Here is a 22,953-nt window from a genome sequence, read left to right on the forward strand (position 1 = left end):
TAAGATGTTACTTTCAATATCATTGCTGTCATCAGGTGATATATTTTAACGGTTGTTTAATTATGAAGTTGGCAACAAAAACAAACCCTTAGCGATGAATTCCTTTGAGTTCACTTCTGGTGGTGCGCTCTAACGTACACAAGTAAATGAGATACAGCTGCCATTGCTAACAGTGATCACCAGTTGCTGCGTAGTTACGCAGGTAATATTATAGTGCACAAAAAAAACATTATTAATAAAATAAAAAAACGTACCAGTAACATTTTAAGAAAAAAAAATCTTTAAATTATTTTAATCTATACGTATAAATTTAAATGCGCGACCATTTAACTTTTTTTAATATAATCCGATGATTCAAGTATCATAATTATTGGTGACATTGAAATCAGTTCACTATTAAAAAAGTAAAGTTTTATAATTCACTTTATTACCTTCCAATATAATATAATATACAAATGGATTTAAAAATAAATTAGTGGATAGTAATAATAATATCCTGGGACATTTTTTCACACACGGCCACCTGAATCCTAATCCCAAATTAAGCTTGTACAAAGCTTGTGCTATGGAAACCAGACAACTGATATACTACATATACTACTTTTCTTTTATAAATACATACTTATATAGATAATTACACCCAGACATGTTCATGCACACAAATGTCTGTTCTGGGTGGGAATCGAACCCACAACCTTCGGCGTGAAAGGCAAGTATCTATCAACCACACCAACCGGCTCAAATAGTCAATTGGTGGTAAGTGGATGGGCGAAGAGGTGAATTAGTAGATTGGTGAATGGAAATACTGCTGCTAATTTTAGTGTTTTATCACCGATTCACCAAGGAATAAAACAGTCACAAACAATGTGGCCAGCCACAAACAATACCTTATTGTAACATGAAAAAATATATTATAAAAATGCTTTATAATTTATTTGAATACACGAATCCGGGAAATACGAAAAGAGGACTCCGTGATAATAAACTGAAACTCGCAGTGTTTACAACAAGTAATAATTATGATAAGAAAATAGTACTAACATTGTTTTGTATCGAAATTGTGTTGGTATAAGTGTACAATAATTAATTATATGAAAATTTATATAAATACCTATTTAGTTTCATTAAAAAACTTTTATATATAAAGGTACACCAGTATCATTAAATTTAACACAATAATCATTTATACAGCCATGTTACATACTATATTAGCGTAGAATAAATACATAATTATAGCAGTATGAGTACGTTTCTGGTTACTATGTTTAACGAATTATTATTTTACATTAGTCACCGATCGTTTTTGAGTTACGAGCCGTAATAGTCTTTCCTGTAATTTTTATATCACATGCGAATTCTAAAAGGTTTAAACGGTGTAGGATCACGCCTCGTAGATCTATAAGCAAAACGAATCGTTTCTTGAATATATTAACCGGAAATGAAACAACATAGCTTATATATTTATTTTTATTTGATTAAAAATAAAGCAACATTGGACAATTCTATGTATAGCAATAATATACTTAAAGGCAAGTCTTCCGGAACCAATCACAATTGAACGCATTCGATTAGTTGCATTCAATTATTTGACTGACTCGATTAGTGACTTACAGTCATGATACTTATTTCAAACAAAGAGTACATAGATACGTTACTCATACTATAAATAAGAAGATTACTCAATTTTCTGAAAATAACTGTAATGAGCCAATGTACAAGAATTTATATCTTCGTTGCTATTATAATGCGTCACGGACGAACAGGTAAGCAAATTTGTTTTTTGTGTAATATGAGTAAGTTGCAGTGGAAATTTGATGACAATTTCGAACATTATTGCCGTCTGGTTTATAAGATGGAATATAATAAAACTGTCACAGGAAAACGGTAACATTTTAATTCGCATTTCTAGATTTTGAAATTTTTCATAAATCTTTTTTATCGTCTTTTTTTTTTTTAAAGCTAGTTTCATAGCTTCGAACGGTTTTTGAAAATGTTAACTAATCATAGGGTTCTAGAGATACCAAACCAATAATACGACGTTGGTATGCTAAAAATAATCATACATAACATAAAATAATCGAATCATACTGTTATTCGCGCAAAGATATTCAAGCAAACAGTTCTAGGATACAATCTAAAAAAGATATAAGGTAAATGTACTAGAGTTTCTATTTGTCCCACTCTTGCTTATGTTCTTCTTACAATGTTGAACACATTCCTTGACTTAGTAGGGCTTTGTGCAAGTCCGTCTTAGTATGTGCTACCTATTCATCACATACTCTACCGCTAAACAGCAAGACTGTAAAGGTGGTTAATATTTCTTATAGTAGTATAATAATTAAAAAAAAACAACAGGCAAACACATTATACGGCACAGGCATACAGGTCGCGCTTTATGACCATACACGGATTGACAGACAGTAATCGTGCGAGCATCTTCATCGAACTTCGTGTGACATCGAAAATTGTAATTATTACACAAGCACCTGCAAAGATGCAACCACCTTCTATAACCGAAACTCCAAGAATGGTTCTAGCGTGTTAAAGGACCATTACATTTAAATACGTAGTACGAACAAATAAAACTAATTTTGATAGTTGTACAGATAATTGAAATAACCATACCGCAGGGAAAGATATTTTATTGACATTTGAAGTAGGAAAGCAGACGAGCAAATGCACCTGATGGTAAATAGTCAAACATTGTAATTTTACCTTGTGTCCGCAATTCCACTGGTTTACTTGACCTTTAAACTGAAACAAAATTTCATATTTATACTGTTTATTAAAGTAACTATTGATTGGGTACCCACCCAATATAGACAAAGAATATATAGACAAAATACCAACAAAAAAATATAAAAAAATAAAATATAACTTATAAGCTTTAAATTATGAATACTAATTTAAAATAAGTTACTGTTAATAAATAAAATATTTTTTTTTACGATAAATAAAATTACGATACATTCTCATATGCTACATTTAATTTTGACAGACATTTATTATATTAGAGTATTATAGTATGTACCGTAAAATGTAAGCGATAGAATATATTTCATTTATTTTTATTGGGCGTTTATTACTTCGTACAAAATATCAAGTTAAGTCATATAGTATTGAAGCGAAACCGCAATGGATAATGTATCAAGCGAGATTCATATAGATACTTTAGTTATAATAGTGGAATAAACACAAAACCATTTCAATCAGAACTAAAAATATTTTGGAATAATTACCCGTTATTTTATTAAAGAAGATTAGGGATCGTTTGACTTCAAGGCAAACGATGGCTGATGGAGGGCCAGCTGCCGGTGACTTGCTACTGTGACGCACGACTGTAATATATATTATTTCAGTTTACATCAGACTTATTTACATTGAAGACTTCACCAAATATATACAGCTATCAGCTGCTAAACACACATATCTAAATTAATCTAAAAATAATATTAAAATAATTGTAAACACACGATAAAAATTCATGACAAAATCAATATTTTTAAATCTTCATCTGCATAATTATATGCGATTTTCTTATTAGTTATATAGAAAATATGTGCTATTGAATAAAATAGATATCATCTCTATACAATCCGGGGCGCATATACATACAATTTTTGACCAATTCCTTTACACATACTACTATTGTACTTAAAAACACAAATATAGCAAGAGCACGATACCTAATTTATTAATGTATTTTTTTAATATTTAAATCAGGCCCGCATAGGTGGGCCGGCCATCAGAGCGTCACGGTAGCATGCAAAGCGATCCCGTGGCGCTCCTCGTTAAGACGGAAAGGGTACCGCTGGTTTTTTAGTGGGTATTCCGATGTCCGGGACGCACTCGGCGCCTTGGACACCGACGAGCCCCGCATACCCCCCCCCCCCCCACACACACACACACACACACTGTTCCCGTGGGGGAAACGCGTAAGGCGTTTTTCCAGCGGTAAAAAAGGGAACATTTATTAACTTTGCGTATTCGGAAATAACAAACAGCAATTTACGTACCATTAGTTAAATTAAAGTATTAAATTAATACTCAAAATTAATTCGAGGCTTCTTGTGGTCAACAAAGACTACATCGGCATTTGCTGAATGTCCAGTCGTCGGATATCCGGCTATACGGCCAAACATGAATCCGTTTCATTTCTACAAATTATCTAGTTTTATATTTTGTTAAAACAGTAGTATTATAAATATTATAGATAAGTGCTAAAATTTACAAAGAACTTATAGTATTTTTATAAATAATTTGTTAAAAAATTGCTCGAACTTTTGTATTTAAAGAGAAAAAAGTATGCGTCCTTTTTCACACCGTTACATTAATCACGTCTTGAAATGAGCGGTTTCATTCGACATACCCTTACAACAGTTATTTTTTTAGAAAATTTATATCGTAATTTGCTGTACTTGTATGCTGTGTGGTATATTAAACCTAATATAAGGTTTACTAAAACAATGTAAGTAGCTAGTTTTTTGTAATAATAATGACACAAATTGCTGCGATGATAAGCTTAACGGCTTATTTAAAAAGAAAATTATACAACTAGTCTACGATGTGTATAATTCAGTTCATCGTGGAGATTTTGTATCCATCCATACCATATACCCTATCAAAGCGGAGTAAGAATAAAGGTAAACAAACCTTAGATTTACAAATTGCATGCGTTCTTGCATAAACAGTTCTTGATTAATTTACCTTTATTTATAACACAACACTTCCACTTAACGAGCTATAACCTCATTAATTAAACTTTCGAAGTTCCGATTACAACTTAATTGATGATTGGAAATGAATTTTTTTCGCGAATCCATAGTGAATATTATAGATTATTTAAGATCTCGACCAATAATATCGCGTCAATTGATATCGGTGACCAATTATATCGGTGTCAAAGTTGTTTATTTTGTTTTATTCCTTTTGTGGTAGGATAAGGCTATATGTATATAATTATATTTATACATAAGGTATTTGTATTTTATGGTAATCGCAATTTAAACCTCAACTACAATCTCCTCGATGGTAAACTATTTAGAACTTTTCCTAATTACTACAAAAGATAATTTTAAAGCTACCTTTTCGCTGATCTATTTTAAGGGACTATAGTACATACTTCTTTGAAAAATATTGAGCTTATTCCACAACGCTGCTCCAATGCGGCTTGGTCCATTGGAAGCACGAGATACAATATAATTGCATATAAAGCGCAGGATAATTTTGTGGGGCTTGAACTAAGGTCACTTGTTCTAAGCATATACATAAGTTATTTCCAACTCGTCCATCCACACAAACATCCACCCATCTATCCAACCACCGATCTCCTTTGCCACTATTCTTCATAGGCTATAAACGTCATTATCAATTAGAACAAACTAGATTCTGCCTACTTCTTTTCTAGATACCTATCAGGGCTAGAACTATGATTCATTTATTGTCTTTAATTTATAACGTCAACGGGTTTTTAAAGGCAGAGATAGTAAAGCATGCGACCACAAAAGTAATCCGGTTGGTTTTGTAAATTGAGCTTTAGCACAACTTGGAACCATAAAATGGTTGATAAAAATAATGAGTAGCTATTATTGGTTAATGAGTAAGCATGTATGTCGTAAAACATAATTATACGCTAAGGGTTTTTTATTCTTTGAATTTACAATAGAAAGGAACATCTTCCTATCTATTGTAAATTAAAGGAAGGAAAAAAAATGACTACAAATAGTCTTGGCTGTTGGTACAGTCACGTTGGCTCATTAGCGGACTATGGCACTATAGGAAATATTAACCATTCGTAAATACTATATGTATTTATAAATACGTATTTGTAATTTTTTTAATTATTCTTTGCATCCTTGCCTTTTTGGTAACCTTTTATTTATAACATCTTGATTATTTATGATTCCGTTAAATTCGTTTTATTAATAAAATATTATATTTACATGACTAAAGTATTTGTCATTTTTTTTAATAGAATAGGAAGGCGGACGAGCATATGGACCACCTGATGGTAAGTGGTCACCAACGCCCTTAGACATTGGCATTGTAAGAAAGGTCAACCATCGCTTACATATCCAATGCGCCACCAACCTTGGGAACTAAGATTTTATGTCCCTTGTGCCTGTAATTACACTGGCTCACTCACCCTTCAAACCGAAACACAACAATACCAAGTACTGCTGTTTTGCGGTAGAATATCTGATGAGTGGGTGGTACCTACACAGACGAGCTTGCACAAAGCCCTACCACCAGTAAAAAAGTCATGCAGTCGCTATCGTTATTTATTATTCGCTTAGTTATTCGCTCAAAAATTTATTATGACTTATGTTTTTCCTTTATTTACAGAAGATATATTGGGTACGGTGGAAGAACATCCAGCTTGGCAAATAATAGACAAATTCGAGTGTGGCTTTAGTGCATCTGACCGCATAATCGGGGGTATGAATGCAGCTCTAGGACAGTTTCCATGGATAATACGGTTGGGCTATTACAGTGAGTCGGTTATTACCAAAGTAGTTTTATATAAAGGGTTCACATAACAAGTGTACTTTACACACGGTAAAGCAAAATTGCTAATCTTTGACTTGGGTTTGCATGGGTTTACCTACCTAGTTTGAAGCTAAAAATAAATTACGATACGTCGTTGAAGATTGAAAAAGCGTAGAAATGAGATCGCATGCCGAGAAGGATAAGGATTTAAAATTCTGCTGGTTTTAGGCGCGCTCTGAATATATTACTGTTTGTATTTGAATCTGTGTCCGGCCCACGCGCATTTCACATCTACGCATTATTTAGATTTATATATATATTTTTTTTTTAATAACGACTCATGCGCTATCCATTCTGTTTCTTAACCGACTTTAATTTTAGACTATCATTTATTTACCAAAGACCCAAATAAGTTACTTTTCAATCTTTAGTTATATTTCTAGAAATCTGTTAATTTTTTTTGGAAAAATAATTAATTAATCTTTTCTTTTATATACAGATAATTAGTATGAATTTAAAAATATCTACAAGAACTAATCTACAAGAATACTAAAAATATCTACAAGAATCTGGAAATATGTAAATAAGCATAGATCCAGCATTAAAAAGCAATAAATCTGTGCGACTTGGTATTATCATTAGCCTAAACTTCTGCTATGAAAAAATTACAAAACTGTCAAGGTGACACTAATTAATCAGCTGGTCACTAGACCAATAATATTTTGGTTATATATTATTATATATTATATTGGTCTAGTGACCAGCTGGATGAGGTTGCAGATCAGGGATTCTAATTTTAAATAGAATCGAATTTGCTTTTTCACCACGATCGTACTTTCTGTCTATCATTTCGAATGTGTTTATCTTCAGGCGAAAAAAATATATATAATCGTGCATAAAACCCGAAAATAATATATATAAAACTGATTCAATTATTCATGCCATTTATTACGAAAATTTAAATTATACCTTAAATATAAATGTTATTCTTGATGCGAATGCTTTTACTACTTTTATCTTGTCTCAAAGAACAAAGCGTTAATTGAACAAAGATATATCCCAGAAGTGATTCGACCAAAACGCGTTGTCGTAATAAGAAAAACCCATGACGCAAAATGATAGTCACGATACGATACGTTTGGCGTTTTCGAAGTTTCTGTCATAACGTGAATAACACCAATTTCAGGAAATTTTGAACATTTGAGATTACGGTAAATAAAAGAAGCGACTCGATTTTTAGAGAAAATAGAATTCAATGAGACAGTAATCCAGGACAACGAAATATTTAAAAAAAAATCAACGACAAAAGCAAGACAGCTAGATAGATATTGCCATTTTTAATAGAGCAAAGGTTGCTGCTAACATTTTCTTGTTAATATGACGTATAATATCGCCTGTGCGATTAATCAGACTTCCGATTTCGGTGATCATTCTCAATGCAGACTGCATTCGAACTCGACTCAACTCGACTGAAATCGCTCAGGAGGGCATCATCATCATCATCATAATATAAGATATTCGTGTTTAAATTTCGTATTATATTTTGAACAAAATCACTGTGGTGCCGTTCCAGGCGTCCCAACGGTCTTTTGATTATGGCACCTGGAACGATGCACTTCGTTGCTATTCTGTAAGAACCTCTTTTATAACACACCCGTGAAATGTTGATAACCAACTTATGGTGATATACTTTGATGCGTGTATTCGTGAAATATTATAATTATAATTGTCAATGTCGCATATCACTCACTATCTGTACACTATCGATTCCTGCGATGAGTTTCATTGAAAAATCGAAGTTTTCTCGTGCAGAATAGCTTTTATAATTAAAAAAAAAATCAAAACATCAACATTTGAAAACTTAATTAATCATATTACATATCTTACCTATTTAAAAATTTCGTAAGATATAAGATGGGTAGGTAGGTTCAAGTCGAACGAAAATACCATGCGCGTGCGTTCGTGCGTCGTGGTCAACGTCGGCGTTTTATCCATCCCGCATTAAGTTATTTTTAAATATTTATTTAATTTAGATTTACCTTATCATTCTATAGTATGTTTTGGTTTTTAAAAGATAAAATTTTCTTTATACAAGTATAATCACACTTCTGACTTTCAAAATAAGTAAACATTAAGTACATAATGTCGACAATTGATGTCAGTAACATTTACGTGATAAAGCAAGCAATCATTTCTATTATTTATCATTTCCGGCATGGTATTCATTAATGTATATCATTTAATTAAATTTAAAAAAATAAATTGAATCATCAGATATTAGCAATTATAAAACAATAAGACAAATATATATTTACTTATTTGAAAACGTGGCTATCAACCGATCATCAACCGATCGTCATAAAATTTTGAATACACCTCACCCTCACTCCAACTCAAAATCAACTCAAACTAGTCAATTATATATTAAAATTATTTACTGTGAAATAATACTTATTTATTTCAACATACATATAGCATTTTATGTGATAATAATCGCATATTAGCAATTATAAAACAATAAGACAAAAACATATCTACTTATTTGTAAATGCGGCGCTACGAGCGTCGTCGTTATTTATTTATTAATCTAAATCAATAAATAAATAATGTGAATCTTAGTCCATTAACAACTGTTTACACCAAAAAATTGATACAACCAAAATTAAAAACTATGCTAGTATAACAACTACTAATTCTACTAGGCATGTTCCGTAGTATCCCTGTAAACTTAAAAATAAAAATCAGATAAAAAGTACGTTTTAACTTATAACAAAAATTCCAAAAAAAAAAGTATTTTCAAGAATCAATAAATAAATAATCTCAAATAATATTTATTCTATAACGCATTGATAAACAGATACGTAAAACCTCATCGGTTAATCATACTGTAAGTCAATACTATTTTGACTGTCTCGTTGGTCGCAGATACCGAAGACCTGGGTTCGAACTCTAAATCGAGCTAATAAAAAGGTATATGGGTTTTTCTGTTGAAGATTCTTAGTAGTAGCCCGGAGTCTGAAAGCTGAAAGTTGGAATAAGCTCGTAAAGCGGCCGGTTTCCCTGCGGTTGTGTAGGATTGGCGTCCATCGGATTATATGTGTATCTATGTTTGCGCACACACTTGTGCACTATATATGTCTTGTACAGTTGGCTAATCTCTCTTGATATTGGCCGCAATTGCCGAAATCGATCAGGAGGACATGATCATCATCAATACTATAATTACTACAGTAACTAATCAATACAAATTCATAACTATTCAGCAAATGGAGAGAAGGAACCTGGCTGGTTATGTGGTGGTGCCCTCATAACCGACCGCTACGTCCTCACTGCGGCCCACTGCGTACAGAGCATTGCAGATGAAACTAAATTGTGAGTGAGAAGACATTACTTACCTTATCAAACTTTCGTGATATGTCCTTTCAAAGAAATAAATTGAGTCAGAGCCTATCGATGACTATTGATTGATGGAACAACCCAGTGCTCACAAATACTTCAAATATTGCATCATGATTATTGAATGAGGCAATTGTAGATATAGCACGTGGTAATGACGGTGCAATAAAAGTACCCTTCAGCAATTTTCATTGAGATATTTACCATTTGGCGATTCATCACAGTAATTTTCATGGAATTGGTATTTGTAAAGTATTCCACAATTACATCCTGGTTATATTAATAGACAGTTTGAAATCAATTGAATTTAATTGAATGAGTCTATTGGAAAATGTAATGATTCATTCCATTAATTATTCAACTGGAACTTGGAAAAGATTGTGATAGATTCGGTTTCATAGTTATTTTTTTAAATTAAACATGTATAAAAAAAAAATAATAAACGAATAAACATATACGATATTCAAGTATTTCAAATTTTCAATGCAAAATAATCTTGCCCGTTTGGCTAAACAATTTACTAAAATAATCATGCTCAATATTTTTATTTTTACTGTTGAACTGAATAAATAATTTAAAATTATATAACTTTAAAATTAGTTCGAAAGTAAAGTTTAAGTCAGACAACACACATATGCACACTAATGATCATAATTCTAGATCTATCGAGAAATTTCTAGAATTTTGATGAGTTTTCTTTTTTTATATTATATACGTATACTGTACAGAGAAGAGGAGGAACGGGATAAAGTTACATGTTTTAAAACGAATTGCAAGATGGCCGACACAATTGTTAACTGACTTATATTTTATTGATATATTTTTTTATTTAAGTTTGTACGGACGGATATTAGCATATACAATGTATTCATCAATAGTATTATTTGTACACAGGTCATCTATTCGAATAGGAGAATATGACACGATGACAAATCCAGACTGCCAAGTGCATGTATGTGCACCTCCAGTACAAGACAGAAAGATTAAAAAAGTAATAATACATCCGAATTACGACAAGCCGCCCTTTACCAATGATCTGGCCATAATTTTGATGGATAAGCCCGTTGAAATGAATGGTAATTATTTATTACAAATTAATAATTTCTCATCATGCGAGAATGATATCATAGAATTTCAGTCGTTAATAATATTCAGTTCATCCTCATCAGCTCGTTAATTATAGTTTCCGTCAATAGTCTGATCAACTTTAACTAGTAAAGTGAAATAGATTTTTCGTATGATCAGAATCCTTATAATATTATAAATGCGAAAGTGACTTGGTTTGTTTGTTACGCTTTCACGTCTTAACAATCAATCGATCATCATGAAATTTTCAATACTATTCAAAATTCTCCCTTATCGAAATCAACTCAAACTAGTCTACTTTATAATTTTTTCAACATACTATATAGCATTTTTATGTAAAAAGGAAATTTATTTGTAGATTACGTTTTACCAATTTGCTTGCCTCGTTATCATCAACTTTGTAATGTTGACTTGGGTGATTATGTGACGGTAGCCGGCTGGGGAAAAACGAACATGACCACTGAAGCAAAAGCTAGAATATTGCAATATGTTTCGGTAAGGTTTGATATAAATCATTTACACAAAAACATTATTTGTAGTTATATATATGTATAGCTATTTATTCATGCAAGGTTTCTACATTAACGGGGAGAGAAATTCTACTAACAAATGTCACTTCGTCAACATCAAATCGTTTTCCTATTCTACTCACTCAAAAAACCAGTTGCGGTTCAGTCGAAGTTGGATCGGAATAGAATTGAGAACATATCGTATCCGTTCTAAATTAGTAGTATTGCCCTGATCGTTTTTGAGTTACTGCTTATGAGTAACGAGCCTATAAAGTCGTTCCTATTAACCTTCACGTCAAACACTGCTAAACAAGTGTCTTGAATAAAGTGACCTCATTCATATACATTTAATTTTTACGTAAAAATTAAAATAATGTAGTACATCTTTCCTATACCTATCATGCAACTAAAGGACTTGAACGATTGAGGATATTCACACAATAGGTGTAATTGTTTTGTTAAAACAATGGTTAGAGCTATATTCGGTTAGGTAGCATTTAAGTCACTAAAAATCAATGATAACTCACATTCACAAAATAATATGTTGGCTTAGTGCAAAGAAAATCACAAAATCCAATAAATGGTCTACTAAGTAGAGACTATAAACTGCTAACACTCGTCTCTTTTATGTTAGTATATAAAAGTAGATGCTAAAAAGAGAGTGTAACTGTATTGCCAATAAAAAAAATATTATATAAATCCTTTAATTACTCTTTTTCATAAAATTCACAAACATTTCTTAAAGTTAAATGACAGCAATGAGTACTTTTAAACGATCGAACGAAGCCTCGGGCGAAAACTGGAATGTATTATGAAAAAAGGTAATCAATTCCTGAAATTGCCTTAATCTTATCAACACTCTGGTCTTAGATATCATGTTCCTCTAAACGTATAATCATTCAAAGCGTTGCTGTCTGAAGCGATCACGGCGGCAAAACATTGCTATCAGTCACTGATAACGCTATGACTGATGGATGATGCACTCCGATTAATGCAATGACTGAATGGAAACCGGTAGATAAATATTTGGGTCATTAGTCATTACTGCAAAAATAATTTACATTGTCATTATCGAACGGCAATAAGTGTTTACATGCGCTAAGCAATTCCCATGTAACACTTGGACTAACGCTTTCTTTTTGCGTGATCTTTGCTCAACATCGCAATATGAATAATAAATATAAAATTTACTTTTATAAATAAATATGTTATCTAACATGTATTTTACAACGTTACTTACTTGCTTGGCCGATGATTAGTCGGTATGCGTATCTAATACCGATGTCATTCCATTAATAATTTTTGATACATATTAATACGATGGAATTGAGCAGCCTGCATAAGCATCTAATAAAGCCTAAAATTTGCCATTACCGCTAAAACTTACATTAAAATTACTTTTTAACGATATCTTCCAAAAATACAAACAAAATCAAAATCTATACAAGCAACAAACATGGATTTTCCTATTTTGACAAAGAATTGTTGTACCCAAAACGCCCCCTTGCAAAATTACGTGCAAATAAGACTAATACGTGGTAAATTGAACTACGTAATTCTATAAAAAAAAAAACACAAACACATGCGTAACAAAAATACCAGATTCAATATTATTCAGTTAAGCGCACCAACTTTATTTATTAATAGCTTATCGTTTATTAGATAACGCGCCATGTTTTCCCTTTTTTAATGTGAATGTTTAGTAGTAATACCAGATCGCAGAATGAAAATTAAGCAATAATAATTATATGATCTATGACGCTCTTCTACCCAGACAAAAATACCCCACTAACGTTATTTATTATATTCCATTAATGTATTATTTATATTCATTATATTCTTTCTGTCTCTGAAATACCTAATTAAAAAAATTATGAAAGTGTAAATGGATAATAATTTATTTTTAGTACTGAAATAATCTTTAAATAATTATATAACATGTATTAATTATGTCTATGTATATAATTTTATCTTCTTCATTGACTTTCCTTCCTTGAGGTGTGATTCCTTGAAGGTGTTATATATTTATTTAGGTGAGGCGAGTTTAGTATTTGTTTAATTCGGTTAGTCATATCACATCACATTACGGGCAACTCACGGATATTGTGGGATATGTGACATGGCCTCGCCTGCAGTAAAACCACGTAAAACTGACTTTACGTGACTTATATCCATGCGGCGCTTCATTTGATGCCTTGCAGCTACCGTATAAGCCGAATAAGTCGCGATGGCCCAGTGGTAAGATCGCGTGAATCTTAACCGATGATCGTGGGTTCAAACCCGGGCAAGCACCACTGAATTTTCATGCGCTTAATTTGTCATTATAATTCTTCTCGTACTTTACGGTGAAGGAAAACATCGTGAGGAAACCTGCATGTGTCTAATTTCACTGAAATTCTGGACATGTGTATTCCACCAACCCGCACTGCAGTAGCGTGGTGGAATAAACTCCAAACCTTCTCCTCAAAAAAGGGAAAGGAGGCCTTTAGCCCAGCAGTGGGACATTCACAGGCTGTTACATTACGTTACGTAAGAAAGCCAAATCGATCTAATGTTATTAATAAAAATTGGAAAATCACTATAAATATTAAGACATATATCGTTTTTTAATCGCCGATTATTAAGCAATTAAATTAGCCTTTTTTTTTTAAATTTTTTTAAACTTATTTTTGGCGAGCGATGTCAATGATCCGATTAGCATAGTGACGTGCAGTGGTCAATGGGGTGAACGGAAATTTTGTTTTGTCTATGTTCAACATAAATTTCTTAAGGTTGGTAATTACCAATATAATAGGTTCTATCATTCAAATCCATTACTTTGCTTTGGGATATCTAGGATAGAAAATTATTCTACACACAAGGACATTTCATCTACTTTTTTCATAGCAATTGAGCTTTTACAAATACTAGCTTAAATTAATAACTATGGTTCGTACCTAAGTTACATTTACAATTTTTGAAATTATACATCAAAAAATAACACTACGAAATTGCGAAAGAGTTAGATATTCACTCATCCATTACTCATCATTAGCTTTTAAATAAGGCTTCCTTCAACTCCAATTCAATCCGTATGCAAAACGAATTGTTTCTTGGTATTTGTTTTGGTAGTTGTTTATTTTTGTTTTTTTTTTTTCAAGATGCCAATAATGAGACCTGAAACCTGCAATTTTTTCGGAAAAGGGTTAAAATTAGCTGCATCGCAAATCTGTGCCGGAGGTCAGCGAAACAAGGACGCTTGCGTCGGTGACTCAGGAGGGCCATTAATGAAAGTAATGATAATATTTAAAGTAATATACAAGATAACCAAATACGAAGATCGTTATAATTAGCTTACTATGATGAAAATGCAATTCTTTTGCCTAACAGTGAAGTAAAAATTCGTCAATATCTCAATACTGGGTAAAGGTGTCTTCTTAGGACGAAGGTTCAGAGCTTATTGGTATGCTAGGGCTTAGGGATGGATACACAAGCAGAATTAGCAGGTGCTTATTATGTCAGATGAAATTACCTATCATCACGGTGTTTTTTTTACTGTTGAAAATAAGACGATATTATAAATAACTGGCCCATTTTAAGCCTATCTACACATATACACATGTACTATCATACATTTCGGTGCTTTAATAGTTTAATATATTTTTTATTTATATATATTTAATAGGTAGGCAAACTGGCAAATGGGTCACCATATGCTAAGTGGTTACCACCGCCCAATGTCTTTGGCACTGAGAAATATTAACCATACCTGACGTAAAATAGTAGTTTTGTGTCGTATTTGTTTTTTCAGGTTTTCGACACGCTAGATGGCCCGAAGAGCTTTTTGATGGGTATCGTATCATTTGGTCCAACCATCTGTGGTATTAAAAAACCTGGTGTATATACTTCTATCCCCCATTTTCTTAAATGGATATTAAATAACATTATATCATAATTTATATGTGCTTGTGAAATAAAATTTCTAAGTTATTTATTGTTTGTTGTATCCTAAAAAAATATTCAACATGAAAAGCATCATCAAAATCATAAAACATACCAAATATATTTATATGTATTTAATATACGGTTCGTACTGTCGTTTAATAATATGACCCTTTTTTTCTACGGTATATACTAAGTAACTATGCAAAATTAAAAGATACGATGAAATAAAGAAACTCTCATACATAATAATAATAATGTGCTCCAGGCCTATTTCAGCCACGGCGGCGAATCTCAAGAGAGATTAGCCGAATGCGTAGGAGATATTATAGTACACAAGTGTGTGTGCAAACACAGGTGCACTCCCTAGCTCTTATAATCCGGTGGGACGGCGCAGGACCAACAGCTTTACATGCTTTCCGAGACACTGAAGTGTACACTTCCAACTTCCAGACTCCGGGCTGCTACTGAGAATTTACTGACAGAAAATCCCAATAACGTTCTATTGGCCTGACTTGGGAATATATAGGGACCAGGACCTCCGGGTCTGCGGCCTTACATCTAGCCACTGGACATACATTCATGAAAACATTTCACACTTTTTTGGGGCAGTCGTTTAAAAGGACAACAAAGCTATTTTCCTTAGAATATTAGGAAAACAATAAGGATATTGGCTTGCAGTATTTGAAAACATACCCATTCTCTACATTCAACTAAAAAATATGACATAACTTACTATATAAATATTTAAATAAAATTACTTTATAAAATTACTATATAAATTACTTTATTAAAAAAAGCAAAAATAAAAACGGAAATATGTTAAAAATGAATGAATTCATTCATATAATCAATCATTTTTATTTTTTTGTCATCGTTTGTTGAGCAAAATTTTGATTTTAAAAAAAAACCTTAAAAACTTAATTTTTGATTAGTTTGAAAACATATATTAAGATAAACTTTTTATTTACCTACAATAATCAATATTCCATTTGTTTATTAAAAAATCGATTTTTTGGTAAGCACGACCTAGTTCTGCGCCCGAGATTGGTTTCAAGCAAATGTGAAATTAACTCCTTTTGATATTAAATTTAAATAATTTAATTTAATATTTAATTTAATCTCCCTGCGCCCTTCAATCCTTCAATTTTCAATCCATATTATTTTTAATTTAAAAAGGAAATATTACTGTATAACAAATAATATAATTTATCACGTTATCTTTGTACAACATAATTATTTCTCGATTGCATAGGTTTTTTTTATATTACAGTATTCTCGAGTTTTTTATTTGTAATTTAGATTTAAATGGTTTTTATATAACACAATATTGAATTATATTGGTAAAATAAAATACATGTATTAAAATCATAATGAACTTTATTACCTGTGTAACTTATAATTTAAGTCAGCTTATTAAGATCATACAAATGAAATTTTATATACCTATCATTGAACAACACGTCAAGCATGATTTCATAAAAAAAATCAAATGACTGTGTACTAACAATCGATTCCGGAAGTAATATAATTATTACATCGGTAATAACGATACTGGTCCAGTTAAAATGTGATTAAGCCCGTATAGAAGAGAATTTTGTATTACTTACCAGTACCTACGACGAATACACCCAATTTTACATTGATAAATCAATTCCATTAAATTTATTTATTTATTGTTGTAATATATTCGAAGTAAATAAAAAACATTCATAGACATACTTATTAAATTTACCTTATTTACCTGTTATATTTGTTTAGTAACCCTTGCTGACCTGCTTCATTTGGATTATTAGTAAAAAAAAAACTTACTAAATAATACGTGTTGTATTGCTGCGAGGGACCCTTCGTGAACCCAAATAAATTTGCAAATATTTATATTATTCTTATAATATTTTTTAACAAATTTATTACATATGTAATGCCCGCAAATCGTGAAACAGCCGCAATCCTCCTGTCGTATCGTATTTGTCGCAGTCACTTAATAAATCAGTGTGGGACGAGACGTTGCGCTAAATAGACTTGATGCACTTTTCTTCTCAAACACAGGGCCACAGGAGGTATGTCCGCGCAAGGCATATCAATCCATAGCCCGAGCAAGGTTAACGACTTATATACAACTCTTAATAAATTTCATCATCGCTGACAAATAAGTTTTGAACCTCAAAAACGTAAAGAAATAAAATAAATCCCCCATTTGCCAAAACCATGACGTCACATTCCATTCATTCGCTAATATCATGACGTATGAAGTGAAAAAATTACGTATCAAAGACCACCCGCAAAGCGAACTAAACAACTAAATCATTATTTCCGAAGACGTAACAAAACACTGATCGTGAGTCACGCATATCGGGGGATATGCCTTTAGAGCGCGGAATGTGTCTCACATGTCAAACAGAACGTATGTTCAAAAAGCGCCGCGCACTTCTATTAATCGTTTTGCAGATTGCAGCTACCGAATGAGTTACATAATATAACTGCAAAATATTAAAAATACCCAATCGTTTTGATGTTACAAGTTGTAAAATTAGGACACACTCTAAATTTTTTAAAACAAGTTATGTTTATTATCACACAAATTATGTCTTTAAGGACATACATATTTGCTACGTTGATGTAGTGATGCCTAATGAAAAGTACCGAAAGGCTATCGATACCTTTATTATTATTCCTATATTCTTAATAACAACTTGTTATAAACGTTAGTTTTCTTTTAGTTTTCATTGTCATTCAAAACCATTATTTCTCATCGCTTTAATAACATAACATCAAATAAATAATCTATTGCAATAATATTATACATATAATCAATTGCGTTTCATTTAATAATTATTGACAAAAATGATTACACATTTGATTATACGTATGAAGGATGCAAAAAAGACCAATATCGATAATATAATGAAAGACTACTTACAATTCCCTCGATGTCCCTAGAATTAAATTGTATTTAATAAATGAAATTGTATCTCTATGTGTTGAATGACCGTACGTAACCGTAGTCTACAAGATATAGCCCCGCCTATTTTATGTATGTGTTCTTTTAGATACTGATGATGATGATGTATATTTTTTAAATGTGTGCCATTCTTGTAAAATTGTATTAGTAGTAGAGTTATTAAGGCGGGAAAAGTGTGGCTACACTTGGATAAGGAATATGCAATGATGGCATATTTCTCACAAACCTATACACTTAGTGTTCGATTGATGCCTATCGAATCGATAATATCGATATCTTACGAATTAACGAGAAGCCATAAATATTTACAAGATATCTTTCTCATGACCGATTTCGGCCACGGCAGTCATTCTCAAGAGAGACTAGACAACTGTGCGAGATTATTATAGTGCACAGGCGCTAGACCTACATACAGTTTTAAATGCTTTCCGAGGAATGGGAGTTTAGCTCCGGTCTGGTACTGCAAAATTATTGATAGAAAAACACTAACTTTTTATTGGCTTAACCCGCGTATGAACCCAAGTCTTCCGTATCTACGGCTTTATAAAAAGCCACTAGACATACAACGAACTCCCTTCCGGTTCAATACGGTATCATAAAAACGAAAAGTATGCTCTTTTTTATTATTCTGAATTTTACCTAAATCAATATTCAGTTATCATATTGAAACAGCTAAACCCGTTACAATATGAATACTAAACAAACATACAAACTTGTCTATGATCTTTAGACATGAAAATTTGAGCCAATTTCATCAATAGTCACCTACTTTGGTGCATAATATGTAGAATATAATTAAACTTTCGAAGAAATATTTTATAACGAATGTAATAATCCATTCATCCTTATTAAACAGCCACTGCCGAATGAACAATTTCTATATATATGCTTCGTGTATTGACGCAACGTCAAACGCAATTGCTCTCTGGTCAGCCAGTGTACCGGAGACATATAAATAGCTATAACATTAAGCTTTTGACAGATTCAACCAGTCACAAATTACCAATCAGTTAGTAACATAGAACGTACTACGCATACTCAGTGCTCGAGTAGAACGATATCGGTACGGTAGTGTTACGCAGAAAAAGCGACAACATAACAAAATATCTCGTAAACACAAACAATTATAAAAATATACTAAATAATGGATAAAATCATATGGTTATCTTCATATTTTCTAGTCTTAATAGTCACAGGATTCGGTCGTAAGTATAAATTTATTTAATAATATTTCAATGTTACTTTATTCTCATAGATCTGGTTTTCCTGTTCTCACATTGTTAGTGCATCATAATGTCCACATAAACGTACATATGTACGTAAGTACAATACATACGTGAATTGCTTTTCATTTATAATATAATAATTATTTATTTAAATATTTCTACTTTGCAAATAATTCATTCAATAAACTGGTTTCATATTAATTAATTATTTATTTCAATATATTTAATAAAAGTATGTGAGTAATGCAATACATGTTTGAATTGGGAAGTTATATCAGCATACTTAAAATTAGACTGAAAATTGTTTATGAACAATAATTATAAAGGTTATTTTACCTGTCAACTTGAATTAATACGTACAGGCCAATTCTACTGACTTATAACATTCAAAGACCAAAGTTCAGTAATGATACATTGAAAGTTATATTCCATTTCAACATAATGTTCCTCTCAAATCCAAACTTCAGCAAAACCGTTACGGGATCAGAACAAAACCACTACCATGTATATACATGACAAGGACATTTTTAATATAATTTTCTGATATCAAGTTGTTTAACATATTATACTTAAGATACAAACAAAAATATGGATATTTCAAAACTTATAAACAAAACCGGATGTCAGTCACAGTGGGCAATAAAGAGTAGTTTACTACCTTTGCCCAATTTTTTTTACTAAATTTGCCCTCCATATCAAATATTAAATATATTTTATTTCACTCTGCCCACAAAGATAAAAAATACTTATAATTTAGTGCAATTAATTTTTCGATAATTCAATTCCTTTTCTTGGGGGAAAGTTATTATACACAAATTCATATTTGTAATGTTCATAATCCAAAACATATTTTTTTATAAATAAATTTCTATTTCTTACAACTCTTTCAGAAAATATTGAAGTTGGTGAACCCTGTGAAACTAAATTTTATAATGGAACGTGTGTTGCTTTAACTACGTGTCCTTCAGCCGTGGCTTTGGTAAAAATCAAAGATATCAAAACATTAAGAAACATATTATGTGGATTCGAAGACAAACATCCTAAGGTATGTGAATTATAATAATAATAATAACTTTTGATACATGATTATTACACATAATATTACAAAACATACATTAATAATTACAATTAGAATCACAATCACAAAAATTATAATTAAAATAAGAATTAATAATGATCTAATTAATGACATAAAAAAGCAAATAATACACATATATGATGAGATAAAATAAAATAAAATTGATCATGTATGAGGCACATAAACCAGAGTACTACACAGACTTCTGGACCATCCGCCTCATCATATAGCCGTTTACATCATTCGCAATAATCCTTAGGATAGTGTTGTTTGAACTGTCTCTGATTCTACGTATCAAGGATGCAGATCTTTTCCTCAGACTCTGTATATAAAATACATTAATTACTGATAACCTCTCAAAGGGAGACAGCTGTCTCCCTTTTAGAAGAAGGTTGGAGCTTATTCAGGTGGAATATTACTCCAATGCGGTGTGATTGATACATACCTGACTGAATGTCAGTAAAATTAGAGCATGAGATGAATTGTAAACACAAATAAAGCACATGATAAGTCAGGCAGTTCTTACCAGGTTTTTAACCCATAATCATCATTTATGTTTCACGCGATCTAACCGCTACGCTGGGCCAAAACGGTTTTTTATATGATACTAAAACGTAAATGATGAAAATAAGTAATTTCAACACAAATCAATTTCAGGTCTGCTGTCCTGCAGCAGGAAATACAATAACGTTCAATAATAAAACCGATGAAACGGCAACGAGTAGACCTAGGAAGTCTACAACCATGAGACAGGAAGATTTGACAACGACGATTCCAAAATCATATTCGGATCCATTTCCGGATCGAAATGCTTGCGGTCAAGTGAAAGCTTCGGATAGAATCGTCGGTGGAACTATCGCCGAACTTGATGAGTTTCCGTGGTTAGGTCGCATCCGTTACTCAATTGGTAAGTTTAATTACTAACCTAACAAAACCTAACGCTTAATATTTTGTTCTATTTCATTTTAATAATTTAGAAAAAAAATTACTTTATGGTATACTGTAATTTATTGTAGCTTTTTTTATTTATTAGTTTTAATTTTCCGTACTTATAATAATCTAATTTTCAGGTGATGAAAACAAATTTACTTTCGCTTGTTCAGCATCACTTATTACGAACCGTTATCTCGTAACTGCTGCTCATTGCGTTCAAAATGGGAGAACATTGATCCCGTAAGTTCAAATATATTTTTGTTAAATCATTAAATACCTTCAGTACATATTAAATTATTTACTAAACTTTTTGTCGTTTTAGAGTAAGCGTGCGTTTAGGTGAATGGGACGAACAAACTGAAAAAGATTGTAAAGATGGTTATTGTGTTGATACACCACCCATTGATGTCAATATAAGTAAAATCATCACCCATCCAAGATACAGCCCAGAAACTATAACACAAAATGACATAGCTTTGATACAATTAGAAGCACCAGTTGAATTTACAAGTAAATATCGTTTTTTGTTGTTTTTTTTTTTATCCTATAAATCCAATGAATCTCTAATAATTCATTTTCTTTTCTTAACAGATTTCATTCAGCCAGTGTGCTTACCAACAACCGAATACATCATGATGCAAGATTATGTGCACGAAAGTGCTTACTGGGTAGCGGGCTGGGGACTGACGGAATTTGGTAATTAATTAAAGTTTTATTTATTTTTATTTCGAAAATGTATTGATATATACCCTTGAAACTACAAATGGAAATTTAAAGTAATTAGGAAATCAGCTTACATAACTGAAGAAATCAATACTATGAGTAAAGAATATGATGGTAATATAAATTAGGAACCCCAAAAAATATATCATAAATTTCATTTCAATTTCAGGAACTTCATCACCTATTAAACGTAAAGTGAGGTTGGAAGCTGTACCGACCGAGACATGTAAAGGAATATTAAAGAACATACCAGAATCTTCATTTCCAACCTTAATATGTGCCGGTGGTAGACTGGGAAAGGACAGCTGCAAAGGTGATTCCGGCGGATCACTGGTTAGAGAAGTTATGGAAAATTACCAAAACAATTGGTATCTGTTCGGAATTACTAGTCTTGGTGCCAGCACGTGTGGAGCTGAAGGTATACCTGGAGTGTACACGAGGGTGATTCGATACATGGATTGGATAAGAGAAACTGTTGCTACTTGAGTGCAAAATGAAGTGTCCAGTGTGTTGACAAATATTTATATAGCCAATGGCAGGAACAAAGATAAATAAACAACCTTAACCTTGAATTGATATTATTCACTGTAGTTTCATGTAAAAATCTTGGAGTTGTTATTAAAACTGAAA

The 22,953-nt window shown here is 31.8% G+C and overlaps 3 protein-coding genes across 3 annotated transcripts in view; 2 read left to right on the forward strand and 1 right to left on the reverse strand.

Annotated features, from left to right (window-relative positions):
* Window positions 1-17,767, reverse strand: part of LOC126775802 (CLIP domain-containing serine protease HP8-like) — a 36,632-nt gene extending 18,865 nt beyond the window's left edge. The window contains exon 1 of the mRNA XM_050497900.1: window positions 17,214-17,767. Coding sequence (XP_050353857.1) covers window position 17,214 — 1 coding nt within the window. The 5' untranslated portion in view covers window positions 17,215-17,767. The remainder of the gene's footprint in view (window positions 1-17,213) is intronic.
* Window positions 1,584-15,455, forward strand: LOC126775811 (serine protease easter-like). Its single transcript, XM_050497914.1, has 7 exons — window positions 1,584-1,763; window positions 6,346-6,492; window positions 9,753-9,861; window positions 10,780-10,961; window positions 11,330-11,466; window positions 14,621-14,752; window positions 15,271-15,455. The coding sequence occupies exons 1-7, from the start codon at window positions 1,703-1,705 to the stop codon at window positions 15,412-15,414; spliced, it is 912 nt and encodes a 303-aa protein (XP_050353871.1). The 5' UTR covers window positions 1,584-1,702; the 3' UTR covers window positions 15,415-15,455.
* Window positions 17,768-19,316: 1,549 nt separating the features above from the next.
* Window positions 19,317-22,895, forward strand: LOC126775805 (CLIP domain-containing serine protease HP8-like). The gene is made up of 7 exons (XM_050497906.1): window positions 19,317-19,568; window positions 20,480-20,634; window positions 21,325-21,574; window positions 21,738-21,840; window positions 21,923-22,110; window positions 22,192-22,296; window positions 22,493-22,895. Exons 1-7 carry the CDS (start codon window positions 19,508-19,510, stop codon window positions 22,807-22,809), a joined length of 1,179 nt encoding a protein of 392 aa, XP_050353863.1. The 5' UTR covers window positions 19,317-19,507; the 3' UTR covers window positions 22,810-22,895.
* Window positions 22,896-22,953: the final 58 nt, after the last annotated feature.

Source organism: Nymphalis io, chromosome 19 (genome assembly GCF_905147045.1).
Source record: "Nymphalis io chromosome 19, ilAglIoxx1.1, whole genome shotgun sequence".
Classification (NCBI taxonomy): domain Eukaryota; kingdom Metazoa; phylum Arthropoda; class Insecta; order Lepidoptera; family Nymphalidae; genus Nymphalis; species Nymphalis io.

Excerpts from the sequence above, each read along its gene's own strand:
- LOC126775811 (XM_050497914.1), top strand. The coding sequence starts at position 1,703 with ATGAGCCAATGTACAAGAATTTATATCTTCGTTGCTATTATAATGCGT. Across the intron at positions 1,764-6,345 it reads AATGCGTCACGGACGAACAG|AAGATATATTGGGTACGGTG; the intron begins GTAAGCAAATTT and ends CTTTATTTACAG. Across the intron at positions 9,862-10,779 it reads ATTGCAGATGAAACTAAATT|GTCATCTATTCGAATAGGAG; the intron begins GTGAGTGAGAAG and ends ATTTGTACACAG.
- LOC126775805 (XM_050497906.1), top strand. The coding sequence starts at position 19,508 with ATGGATAAAATCATATGGTTATCTTCATATTTTCTAGTCTTAATAGTC. Across the intron at positions 20,635-21,324 it reads TCGAAGACAAACATCCTAAG|GTCTGCTGTCCTGCAGCAGG; the intron begins GTATGTGAATTA and ends AATCAATTTCAG. Across the intron at positions 21,575-21,737 it reads TCGCATCCGTTACTCAATTG|GTGATGAAAACAAATTTACT; the intron begins GTAAGTTTAATT and ends TCTAATTTTCAG.